The 13581-nt window shown below is 41.7% G+C and overlaps 1 protein-coding gene across 4 annotated transcripts in view; it reads right to left on the bottom strand.

The window, feature by feature from the left end:
• LOC118901847 (cat eye syndrome critical region protein 2) overlaps positions 1 to 13581 on the bottom strand; it is a 150276-nt gene that overhangs the window by 21041 nt on the left and 115654 nt on the right. For all 4 annotated transcript variants that reach the window (XM_036865533.1, XM_036865532.1, XM_036865531.1 and 1 more), the window contains exon 8: positions 8448 to 8601. In XM_036865533.1, the coding sequence (XP_036721428.1) occupies positions 8448 to 8601 (154 nt within the window). The remainder of the gene's footprint in view (positions 1 to 8447; positions 8602 to 13581) is intronic.

Below are 13581 nucleotides of genomic sequence, written 5' to 3' on the forward strand. Positions count from 1 at the left end.
AGAAGTTATTTCATTCGCTGTAGGCCCACTTGTTTATTTCTGCTTTTGTGGCTTTTGCCTTTGTAGTAAGATCCAAAAAACCATCACCAAGACATATGTCAAGGAGCTTATTGCCTATGTTTTCTTCCAGGAGTTTTATGGTTTCAGGTGTTACATTCAAGTCTGTATGTCATTTTGAGTTAATTTTTGTGTATGGGGTGGGGTGAAGCAGTGGTGCAGTTTTTTATTTTTTTTTGGTTGTACCAGGTCTTAGTTGCAGCCAGTGGGCTCCTCAGTTGTGGCATATGAACTCTTAGTTGCAGCATGCATGTTGGATCTTGAGTTCCCTGACCAGGGATCGATCCTGTGTTCCCTGTGTTGGAAGGCAGATTCTTAACCACTGCACCACCAGGGAAGCCCCAGTGGTCCAGTTTTTCCAAAACCATTTATTGAAGAGACTGTCATTTCTGCATTGTATATTCCTGGACTGGTCCTAGACTTTTGTTTGTAGGAAGGTTTTCTTGATGACTAATTCAATCTCCTTACTAGTAATTCATCTGTTATGGTTTTCTATTTCATCATGATTCAGTCTTGGTAAGTTGTAAGTTTCTAGGAATTTATCCATTTCTTCTAGGTTGTCCAGTTTGTTGGCATGTTAACTGTTCTCAGTAGTCTCTTATGATCCTTTGTATCTCTCTGGCACCAGTTGTAATATCTAGTGTTCACTTCTGATTTTATTTATTAGAGTCCTCTTTTTTCTTGTGAGTCTAGCTAAAGGTCTGTCAGTTTTGTTCATCTTTTCAAAGAATCACCTCTTGGTTTCATTGATCTTTTCTAATTCTTTTTAGTTTCTATTTCATTTATTTTTGCTATGATCTTTATTTCCTTCCTTCTAACTGTGGGCATTTTATGTTCTTCTTTAACTGGTTCCTTGAGGTGTAAAGTTGGTTTGTGTATTTGAGACTTTACTTTTTTCTTGAGGTAGGCATTTATCAAAACTTTCTTCTTAGAACTACTTTTGCTACATCCCATAATTTTTGGTATCTTACATTTTCATTTTTGTCTCAAGGTATTTTGATTCTCTTTTGGATATTCTTTTACCCATTAGTTGTTCAGGAGCACATTGTTTAATCTTCCCATGTTTGTGAATTTTCCAGTTTTCTTCGTGTTACTAATTTCTAGTTTCATACCAGTGTGAATGGAAAATATTATTTCGATCCTATTAAATTTATTAAGATTTTTTTGGTGGCCTAACGTTTCATCTATCTTGGAAAATGTTCCACGTGCACTTGAAAAGAATGTGTATTCTGTTGCTTCGAGATGGAATGTTCTGCAAATATCTGTTAAGTCCATGTCTATCTGGTCTAACATATAATTTAAGTTTTGTGTTTCCTTATTGATTTTCTGTCTAGATAATCTGTCCATTGATGTCAGTGGGGTATTAAAGTCCCCCACTGTTACTGTTTTGCTGTCTATCTCTCCCTACAAGTCTGTTAATATTTGCTTTATATATTTACATACTCCTCTGTTGGGTGTATAAATATTGACAAATGTTATATTTTCTTGTAGACTGACCCCTTTTTCATTATGTAAAGCCCCTCTCTATCTCTTACTACAGTCTTCATTTTGAAGTTTATTCTGTCTTATATATGGACAGCTACTCCAGATTTTCTTGTGGTTTCCATTTGCATGGGTATCTTTTTCCATCCCTTCACTTTAGTCTGTGTGTGTCCTTACATCTAAAGTGAGTTTCTTGTAGGCAGCATATAGATGGGTCTTGTTTTTTCTTTATCCATTCAGCCACTCTGTGTCTTTTGATAGGAGAATTTAGTCCATTTACATTTAAAGTAACTATCAGTAGGTATGTACTTATTGCCATTCTGCTAACTGCTTTCTGGCTGCTTTTGTAGTTTGTTTCTTTCTTCTCTTGCTCCCTTCCTTTGTGGTTTGGTAACTTTTTTTAGTGATATGCTTATATTCATTTCTTTTTTTTTTTAAATAAATGGAGAGGTATCTTTATTTATTTTTGGCTGTGTTGGGTCTTTGTTTCTGTGCGAGGGCTTTCTCTAGTTGTGGCGAGCGGGGGTCACTCTTCATCGCGGTGCGCGGGCCTCTCACTATCGTGGCCTCTCTTGTTGCAGAGCACAGGCTCCAGACGCGCAGGCTCAGTAGTTGTGGCTCGCGGGCCTAGCTGCTCCGCGGCATGTGGGATCCTCCCAGACCAGGGCTCGAACCCGTGTCCCCTGCATTAGCAGGCAGATTCTCAACCACTGCGCCACCAGGGAAGCCCCTCATCTCTCTTTATCGTGTATTTACTGTAGGTTTTTGCATTGTGGTTACCATGAGGCTTACATATAATAACTTACATCTACAACAGTCTACTTTAAGTTGTAACAATTTAAATTCAACCCCATTCTAAGCTCATCATTTTTACTCCCCACTCCCATGTTTTATACTTTTGATGTCATGTTTCACATCTTTTTATCTTGTTTATCCTTTATTATAATCATAGTTACTGTTACTACTTTTGTCTTTTAACCTTCATACTAGCTTTATAGGCAATTAATCCACCACCTTTAGTATGTATTTACTTTTCCAGTGAGACTTATCCTTTCATATGTGTCCCTTTTACTAATAAGTGCCCTTTCTTTTTAATTTAACGAAGTTCCTTCAACATTTCTTACAAGTGGTGATGAACTCCTACACTTTTGCTTAAATGCAAAGCTCTTAATGTCTCTAATCTGAACGATGTCTTTACCAGAGAGAGAATTCTTGGCTATAAGTTTTTCCTTCAGCACTTTGACTATATCATGCCTGCAAAGTTTTGCTGAAAAATCTGCTCAAGTTCTTATGGGGAGAGGGTGGGGTTTCCTTTGTGTGTGACAAGTTGTTTTTCTCTCCTTGTGTTTAACTTTGGACAACTGAGCTATATAATGTGCCTTGGTGTGGGTTTTCAACCACTGAGTCTCCGCCTGAACCCCTCATTTTGGTTATTGTATTCTTCAGCTCTGAGACTTCTCTTTGGCACTTTTAAATATTTTCCTTCTCTGTTGAAGTTCTCACTGTGTTCATGCATTCTCTTCCCCAGTTTGGTGAGCATCTTTATGACCATTACTTTAACTCTTTATCAAGTAAATTACTTCTGTCTCATTAAGGCTTTTTTCTGAGGTTTTCATCTGTTCTTTCATTTGGAACATATTCCTCTGTTTCTTCATTTTGCTGGACTCTATGTTAATTTCTGTGCAGAAAAGGAAACAACTGCCTCTCCCAGTCTTGAAGGTGGGGCCTCACGTAGGAGATGAGCCTTTTTGTTCAGCTCTTCCCAGCTCTTCGTCGTCTCTCAAACCCCTGTGCTTGTCCAGGCAGCCTGATGTATTTTAGTGGCTCCCAGTAGTTGAGGGTGTGCCAAGACCTGTCAGTGTCCCAAAGGGGAGGGTCTCAGCACCCAGATTCAGACTGACTGGACACTTTCCTCTAAAGTTCACAAACATACAGGGCTGTGAGCAACTGCAAGCCTGAGTCCCACTGGCCACCAGAGTCAGGGACCTGCAGTGACCCCTGAGTGGCAGTCACAGACAAGTGTATAAACTCTCTTCTGGGGGCCCAACTCGGGGAGAGTGGGAGACGGCAGGCGCCCACAGCCTCCAACCTATGAGAGCAGCTCTGCACACCCAACCTAAGCCTGCCCCTCAGGCTGAAGCTCCAGGACAAGCAGGGTGGCCTCCATCACATGACAGCATGGAGTGTGCCAGCCTGTCCCAAACTGGCCCTCCGCTCGCCACAGTCCCATGGGACCCAGGAATACAAGCCCCTCTGGCCACCAGAGCCAGGCGTTCAAGGGGTGAACCATGGGTGTCAGATGCATGTAAAGCCTCCCTCCAAGAAACTTGGGCTCTGGAGGGTCCACCCTCTGACGTCTCTGGAAAGGATTCGGGGGCCCCTAGATGCAGGCTTAAGTACAAACCTACCCCTCAGGCCGCAGCCATGGCGATCAGCTAATAAGTCTCCACCAGAATGACCGAGCTCCTGGTCTATAGTCTTTTGCTGTGCCCTGGGGGGAGCTGGTTAAGAACTCTTTCTCTGCTAGTTCCAGTCCTGGGAGACCCACGAGCAGGAGCCCCACTGGGCACCAGAGCTAGGTGACCCAGAGGCGCCCCCTGGCAGCAGTCGCAAAACTCGGCGCACCAGACACTCTGCTCCTCCCCTGGTTTTACTGCCCCAGGACTGGAGTCAGTCTGGGCTCCTTCTGAGCATCAGGGATTCTCACTGCTCTTGGGACATGCTCTCTTTCTAAAGATTACTCATATTGATATTTGTAATGACAACAAATCCAGCTCCCTGGCTTAATTACTATTAGTTACAATAATTTCCTGGATATTTTCTTGGAGTTTCAAATACATCCCCTAAATTGTGTGTGTGTGTGTGTGTGTGTGTGTGTGTGTGTGTGTGTGTGTGTGTGTGTGTACATTATGGTCCACTGTAGAGAAGAAACCCCCATAAAACAGTACAGTACAGCAGAAGCAATATAGAGGGAATCTTTGTTTTCTTCCTGATTTTAAAAGGGAATCCTGGGCTTCCCTGGTGGCGTAGTGGTTAAGAATCCGCCTGCCAATGGAGGGGACACGGGTTCGAGTCCTGGTCCGGGAAGATCCCACATGCCGTGGAGCAACTAAGCCCATGCGACACAACTACTGAGCCTGCGTTCTAGAGCCTGTGAGCCACAACTACTGAGCCTGTGCGCCACAACTACTGAGCCTGCGCTCTAGAGGCTGCGAGCCACAACTACTGGGCCCGCATGCCACAACTACTGAAGCCAGCGCGCCTAGAGCCCGTGCTCTGCAACAAGAGAACCCACTGCAATGAGAAGCGCGCACACCCAACGAAGAATAGCCCCCCACTCAATGCAACTAAAGAAAGCCCGTGTGCAGCAACGAAGACCCAATGCAACCAAAATAAATTAATAAATAAATTTATTTAAAAAAGGGAATCCCCATAAAAAATGAAATTGGGTTATTTGTAGAGACGTGGATGGACCTAGAGACTGTCATACAGAGTGAAATAAGTCAGAAAGAGAAAAATATCGTATATTAACGCATTATATGTGGAACCTAGAAAAATGGTACAGATGAACCGGTTTGCAGGGCAGAAATAGAGACACAGATGTAGAGAAGAAACATATGGACACCAAGCGGGGAAAGTGGGGCAGGGTGGGGGTGGGATGAATTGGGAGATTGGGATTGACATATATACACTAATATGTATAAAATAGATAACTAATAAGAACCTGCTGTATAAAATAAATAAAATTCAAAAAAAAAAAAAAGGGAATCCTTCTGATGTTTCCCTATTAAGTAGAATGTTCGCTTACATTTAAGAAAATAGATATTGTTAAGGAAGTTCCCTTCTAATTTCTTAGAGGAAACCAGAAAAGAAGGAACACAGGAACCACCAGAAGCTGGAAGAGGCACAGGAGGGTATGACCCCAGAGCCTCACCAACACCCAGATTTCAGACTGCCAGCCTCTAGAGCTGTGAGACACTTACTTTCTGCTGTTTTAAACCACCTAGTTGTGGTAACTTGTTATGGAAGCCCTAGGAAACTAACACAAAATCCAATCCCATTTCCCCCTGAACCCTACTGCTGCTCCTGAGAAGTCTGCTATCTCTGTTACAGAACACCCTCTTTTCCCAACTGGAAATGGGCCATGTGTTCCATGATTCGGTCCCTTGGGTCTGTATTCTATCCCGTTTATATCTCATCTCTCAACCATTCATATCTAATATTTCCTCTGCCCCATCACTTGATCTTTCCATTTTCAACAGTGGACAGACACACCCTGGAGCTCCAGACTGTGACCCGAGAGGCAATTATCAAGCAGTTTCCCCACTCTCTGCCGGCTTTATATTCCGCCACAGGGAGCACTAGAGGGGACGGGAGATGGCGGGGAGTGGCGGGGATGGATTTCTTCCCCCCTGGGCGCTCTTCAACAGCCCGCCAGCTTGTCCCTCCTTGGGAAGACGTCCATCACTGGGAAGGCACAGCTGGCAGTCCCAGAACCGGGCTGGCGCCTGCCCTGACACTAAGTTCCAGCTTGTGAGCCCCTCCTCACCTGCGGGTCTGATGACCCCAACCCTTCTCTTTATTCCCCTGCCTCAGACCCTTTCAGCTTTTGTATTTCTCTAACTTGCATTAAAACAAAGACCCACATGAAATTCTCCACTGAAGCATCTCTGTGACCGCACACTGAACGATGGACCAGAGGCGACTTCTCCCACCACGTCCATCCTCTTTATCTCCGTGATGCGTTCTGCACAAGCCCCATGCAGCTCTTCCAGTGTGAGTCTCTCCTCAGGTCTAACTAAGCTTTAGAGCCCAGTTATCCAGTTATTATTCCCATTACCATATTTACATTTCTAGAAGTTCTTTCAATATTTGTTTCCTTTGAATCTGCCTGTACTTTCCTCAAGGTTATTTCTTCCTGATGTTTCCAATTTCCTCTTTTTTATACCTGATAATGCTAAATATGTTTCTATTTTGTCTGCTGCACCTACCAACCACTGCTCACAGTGGTGCTTCCTCATGTCTGTTCCTCTTCAGCATGGATTTATCCATGCTCATCCTTCCCGGGGCAGAGATTCCCTAGACGGACCACTCCACACCCACAATTCGATCTGACAGTCTGTTTCACTAACTTACTGCTGTTTTTAATCCCCCTAAAAGCAGCTTCTGATAATTTTCCTTACTTGGTTAAGATTTCGAAAATGTTCTTAAAAAGGGTATATTTACACAATATCAAACAAAGTATTATATCGAATAACAAATAGAATCTCCACGTAATTGAGGCAAGAAGAATTTTTAGGTTTTGCATCAACCGCACTGAGAACAAGGAAGTCTCAATGTCCACTTCCACATGGGCTCGTTTCACTTAGCATGAGTATTCGTCAGAATCCAGTCTTGTAACATCCTTTTTATACAAAGACAATCCTAATAAATAGCAGTATATTTATTTGGCCTTTTCCTTTTCTTTTTGCTTTTTAAAAATTTTAGTGAGAAATATAAAAATGTACCTTTTTAACCATTTTAAGTGTGATTCAGTAGCATTAGGTACATTCACAGTGTTGTACAACCATTACCGTCATCTACCTCCAAAACAAAACAAAACAAAACCAAACTCGCAGATATAGAGAACACAAAGAAAGGGGGCCGGGGTGGGCGAAATGGGTGATGGTGTCAAGAGGTGCAAACTACCAGTGACAAAACAAGTCAGTCCCGGGGATGTGATGTACACTGTGGTGACCACAGGCCATAATACTGTACTGTGTATGTGAAAGCTACTCTCATTACAAGAAATCAAATTCTTAACTTATTGTGGTGATCATTTTGCAATGTACATAAATGTCGAATTGTGTTTACTCCTGAAAATAAGGGAATGGTGTATGCCAATCATACTTCAACTTAGAAAACAGTCAAATGACAATGGTACCTAATAAGAACTCCATTGAAAATTACAGAACTCTATTGAAAAATATAAAGAAATAAAAGCATAGTTACTATTTTGAGGAATTTAAATCTAGCACTGGATATAAATTATGCAAAATCTCAACGAATGATATACCACCAAATGTGGCACAGGCTACATTAGTAGATTAAACGCACTAGGCATTCTAGAATGAAGAAATGATCAAGGTCAGAATAGGGTTAGCTTATTAAGAATCAGAAGGCAGGACTTCCCTGGTGGTGCAGTGGTTAAGAATCCTCCTGCTAATGCAGGGGACACAGGTTCGAGCCCTGGTCCAGGAAGATCCCACATGCCTTGGAGCAACTAAGCCCGTGCGCCACAACTTCTGAGCCCACGTGCCACAACTACTGAAGCCCACGCACCCAGAGCCCATGCTCCGCAACAAGAGAAGCCACCGCAATGAGAAGCCTGCGCACCGCAATGAAGAGTAGCCCCTGCTCGCCACAACTAGAGAAAGTCCGTGCGCAGCAACAAAGACCAAACGTAGCCAAAAATAAATAAATAAATAAATAAATTTTAAAAATAAATAAAAAATAAAAAGTTCAATACATTTACTTAAAATACTGGTCTGTATTTAACAAAGCCAAAATGCTCTGCTATCCGGTGATTTATCAAGTTCAGCTTATAAACACCACTGCATCTAACATATCTGCTTTAAGTACAAAGATTAGAAACCCTGCACGCCCGCGCACGCTGGGGCAGACCGAGGCTTTTCTTAAGTATATCTCCTCTGTGTGTAAGATTATTTCTGTGAGAGTCACCTTTTTTCAATTCCACACGGGACCGTGGCGGAGCCGAGAGTGAAGGCAGGGATGGAAGGACCCCAGAACGGCAAGGGCGAGGGCACTGCGGGGCTGGCCCAGAGCCAGCCAGATGGCAGGGCTCCCAGGACACCCCAACCCCCACCAGACAGCCCTCCTGCCAGAGCCCCGGGCAGAGCCCCTCCTACCTTCCACGGCCTTGACCCTTTCCTCCAGCTCCCGTTTCCTCTCCTCCTTCAGCAGCTGCTCCTGCTCCTTCTTCTGCACCGCGAGGAGGATCTGGCGCTCCTCCTCCTCCTCCCTGCGTTTCTGTTTTTCTATCCTGCTGAGCACAGGGGTCTCCTGCGAGGGGCCAAGAAGTTCAGTCAACACACAATAAAGCAAGACCACGTCTCTGAGTAAAGATTCCACGTTTTCTATTCAACACATAGTGTTAGACAGCTGGGTGACTTACACCCTAACTACAAGTTCATCTTCTCATCTGTGCAATCAATGAACGGATGTAGACACACACTCACACTAAGACACAGTGGGGATGAAAACAGGTAAAGGCTTGGGCCCGATGACTGACCTACTTTGTAGTCTTTGGGAGATAATCTGGAGAGCAGACCGGAGCAGAGAGGAGACACCACTCTTAGATTTAATCTTTGATAAAAGTGGCATCTTAAAAAGCACCTTCACCTAAATAACTAAGAGAAGGATGAGCTAACACAATTTCAGTAATGTGCACGCCTTCGAAACTCCTCACTTCTGTACTTTTCTTTACTAATCAAACAGTAAATAAAATGGAGGGTTCGGTGGGAAGGGCCACCGTTTTGCCTTAAGATACAGAAAAGAGATGAAGGTGACGGCACAGAAATGCATTGCGTCCCTCAGACTGGTGAGCTTCCCCCTTGTTTTTCAACCCAAACAGCATTAATATATAATCATTTCAGGTGGTTAGTGCGAATGCGATTGCCTAAGAAATTTAAGGAAAGAAAAGGAAAACAGGACCATTACCATCATAATTTCTGAAAGTTTTACTCTGGATATTTCCAATATAGCTAGTTCTGAGCCATTCTGTAGTCCAGAACACTCAAACTAGGACTGAAATCGTTATTTTCAATTTCTTCCCTTGACTTCTGTGCTGATGTGTAAGGTAGAACTTTTTCTTTTTTAAAATTGTTATTGAAGAGGTAATAATTGTTGCCTGCAACAGAGAACACCTGTAAGTTGCACAGACACAGAAAAATGAATCAGGTGTCTACAAAGGGAAAATGCCAGTTACCCTTACAGAAAAGATAATGCTGATTATCCCACGTTAGGTAAAACTAAATCAGGAATATGACTTTTTCTTAACAGATCTTTTCAGTAGGAAGAAGACCTAATAAGAATCTTCTATGCTAGATAGCTGTATTCTGTGGAAATTACACAAGTGGTCTTAATGTGTGGGAAAAAAAAAGATGACAGCCGACTGCCATCTATACAAAGTCATAATTAAACATTGAAACCACTCTCGTTGAAATTTTCTACTATTTTTTTTATGGTCCTTAAAACTTGTTTCGATTGTCATTTGACTCATAATTAGGAAAGCGGTCTTGCCTAGATAGTAAACCTTCTGAAAGTCAAAGGTTTTACTGTTCAAATTCTGAGCCTGACTTTAAAAAAGGTGGCTACTTGACAAGGTAAAAATATGAACTGAGTAAGAGAAGAGAGATGAAAATGAAAAAAATATTAACCTTTATTACTGCACACGTGACACTGTAGTCAGTCGCCCAAATAGAATTAAACAAAGTTCCCTAAAATCTTTCTCCTATAACCAGAGTGGGCAGTGTACACGAGCTAGATGTCCTTTTTGACACTGGGCTGCCGCTGGCATGGCACACGGACAAGCCTCCTAAGGCTGGGGAAGCACCTTCCCTTGCACTGCCCCCAGCTCCACAGGTCCCTAATTATTCCAACTTTTGGGCAACATATTTACCTAGTTGAGAAGTTATAGTGGAGCTACTGTTAACAAAGCAAAGCAAACCAGAACAACGCGCCTTTACTCTTTTCAGCTATACAGTGACTCCAAGCAGACACCCCTAAGATGTCAACTGATAGGGTGGCAGAAAGGCAGGGGATAGAGGAACACAAGCCTCGCCAAACGAATTATTTCATTCAAAGAAAAGTGCACTGCCTTCTACACATCAGACCCAATGAAAAAGCAGAGAAAAACAAGCACACAGAATAACCACTAGTTATTTACTGCACACAATGATGACAGCAACGTGTGTGTCCTGCCCCTGCCTAACAAAGGACGACAAGAGAAATGCTCTCCCTTCAGCCAGAACAAAGACATACTAGAGAGGATCAGCATCCTAGGGAGGACTGAGGACACGCAGCCCAAGGACTGGTCACCCAAGAGTCACCTGGTCAACAAACAAGAGTGGCACTGCACGCGTGAAGACAACGGAAGGAGGGGAAAAGGGAGAAATAGATAATTACGTACATTCTAAGAATACCTACACAATTTTTTCAACAAATACAACGACGTACTATTCTTAATATGGGAAGATGTCTTACAAAGCAGTTAACAGTAGCCCCCACCAAAAAAATGAAACATGAATACAAAATTCACAGAAGTAGATAAAACACATCCATGATCATTAAGGAAAAGCAAAACAGCCTTTTCACTTACAAAACTGTAAAAGATGAAAAAAGTGACACGTCTGCAAAGACATGGTAACATGGACGCCCTCAATGAGCTGGGGACACAGATCTTCTGGAGGACAAGATGGACACACGCATCAGGAACCCTGAACAGAGTAATTGCACTGCTGTGACTTTATCTTAAAAGTGAGACAGCGAGGCAAAATATTTCTGAGTACGTTAAAGTCAACATTATTTAAAACAGTGAAAAACTGTAAATATCTTAAATGTTTAAAAATAGGTAAAATTACATAATCGCTATGCAATCATTAAAAATTGTTTTTTTCTGAGGAATATTTAATGAAACATGAAAAGGCTCATGATGTTAAATGAAAAACACAGGTCACAAGACAACAGTCAGTGTGCTCCCAGGTTTGTAATAAACGCACAGAGAAAGGGCCTGAAGCAAACACATGAAACTGTAAGCAGGGAAACTGTTACCAAGTCTCCTGCACTTTTTACGTGAGTTTTCTGTAAGAGCATGTAAATTCTTTCAGACACAGAACAGCCCCTTCCCAAATAAGCTGGGGAAATCACCTAGTATTACATGCTCTAAAACGACCCAATTTTTATTAACTTCTTACCCCCACTACCATGTGATCCCTATTAAAAGTCTAAAATTCAAAGGTTAAAGTACCAAAAGGTTACTACCACTTACAGATTTTATGGTGAGGTATTAAAATTGATTTTAAAGAGCTTAAGATATTTCGATAACAATGCAGCAGGAATTTTTTTAATTAATGTTTTTATTGGCGTATAGTTGGTTGACAATGTTGTATTAGTTTCTACTGTACAGCAAAGTGACTCGGCCACACGCATGTCCACTCTCTTCTAGACTCCATTCCCATATAGATCATTACAGAGCACCAAGTAGAGTTCCCTGTGCTATACAGTAGGTTCTTATTAGTTATCTTTTATATATTGAAGCAGGAATTTTAAAACTTAGAAAATTATAAATGTCAAGGACTGCTGCTAATTCAGAGATTCTGCATCATTCAGAAATACATGTAAAGATACTGAAGTGAAATTCACAGGAAATGAACAACTTTAAGGTGCATAACCTTAAAGGGGCATTCAGTATATTCACAACGTGTGCGACCACCATCTGTGTTAAGTCACAGAACATTTCACCACCTGAAAGAAAGCTCCGGGGACTTCCCTGGCAGTCCAGTGGTTAAGACTTTGCCTTCCAATGAAGGGGGTGCAGGTTTGATCCCTGGTCGGGGAGCTAAGATCCCACATACCTCATGGCCAAAAAACCAAAACATAAAACAGAAGCAATATTGCAACAAATTCAATAAAGACTTAAAAAAAAAAAAAAAGAAAGCTCCGCACCCAATAAGCAGTAACTCTGCATCCCCCACTCCCCAGGCCCTGGAGACCACCACCAAGCTATTCTTTCTATGGATTTACTTATTTTGGACATTTCACATAAATGGGATCATACAATTTGTTGTCTAGTTAGTTCTTTTTTAAATACATTAATATTTATACTAAGCACATAAGATGTAATAATTGAATAACTTGAATTTACAGCATCTTAAAAAAGCAAACTGTTATAACAATAGCAAACAAACAATCCCGTTAAAAAATGGGCAGAGGATCTGAACAGACATTTTTCCAAGGAGGACATACAGATGGCCAACAGACACATGAAAAGATGCTCAACATCATTAATCATCAGAGAAATGCAACACCTGGTAGAATGGCCTGATGGCCATCATCAAAATGACAAGAGATGCTAAGTGTTGGTGAGGGTGTGGAGAAAAGGGAACCCTTGTGCACAGTTGGTGGGAATGTAAATTGGTGCAGCCACTATGGAAAAGAGTATGGAGTTTCCTCAAGAAATACAAAATGGAATTATCATATGACCCAGTAATTCCACTCCTGCGTATCTTTCCAAAGAAAGTAAAAGCACTAATTTGAAAATGTATATGGACTTCTTTGTTCATTGCAGCATTATTCACAATAGCCAAGACAGGGACACAACCTAAGTGTCCATGGATGAAGAAGAGGTGGTGTATATACGATGGAATATTACTCAGTCACAAAAAGAAGGAAATGCTGCCATTTGTGACAACATGGATGACTTGAGGGCATAATGTTAACTGAAATAAGTCAGAGACAGACAAATACTGTATGACCTCACCTGCATGTGGAATCCAAAAAAATTGAACTCACACCAAATGGATTAAAGACCCAAATGTAAGACCAGACACTATAAAACTCTTAGAGGAAAACATAGGAAAAACATTCTTTGACATAAACCACAGCAAGATCTTTTTTGACCCACCTCCTAGAGTAATGGAAATAAAAACAAAAATAAACAAATGGGGCTTAATTAAACTTAAAAGCTTTTGCACAGCAAAGGAAACCACAAACAAGACAAAAAGACAACCCTCAGAATGGGAGAAAATATTTGCAAATGAAACAACTGACAAAGGATTAATCTCCAAAATGTACAAAGAGCTCATGGAGCTCAATATCAAAAAAACAAACAATCCAATTAAAAAATAGGCAGAAGACCTAAATAGACATTTCTCCAAGGATGACAGATGGACAAAAGGCACATGATAAGATGCACAACATCACTAATTATTAGAGAAATGTAGATCAAAACTACAATGAGGTATCTCCTCACGCTGGGTCAGA

This window comes from Balaenoptera musculus, chromosome 10 (assembly GCF_009873245.2).
Source record: "Balaenoptera musculus isolate JJ_BM4_2016_0621 chromosome 10, mBalMus1.pri.v3, whole genome shotgun sequence".
Lineage (NCBI taxonomy): Eukaryota > Metazoa > Chordata > Mammalia > Artiodactyla > Balaenopteridae > Balaenoptera > Balaenoptera musculus.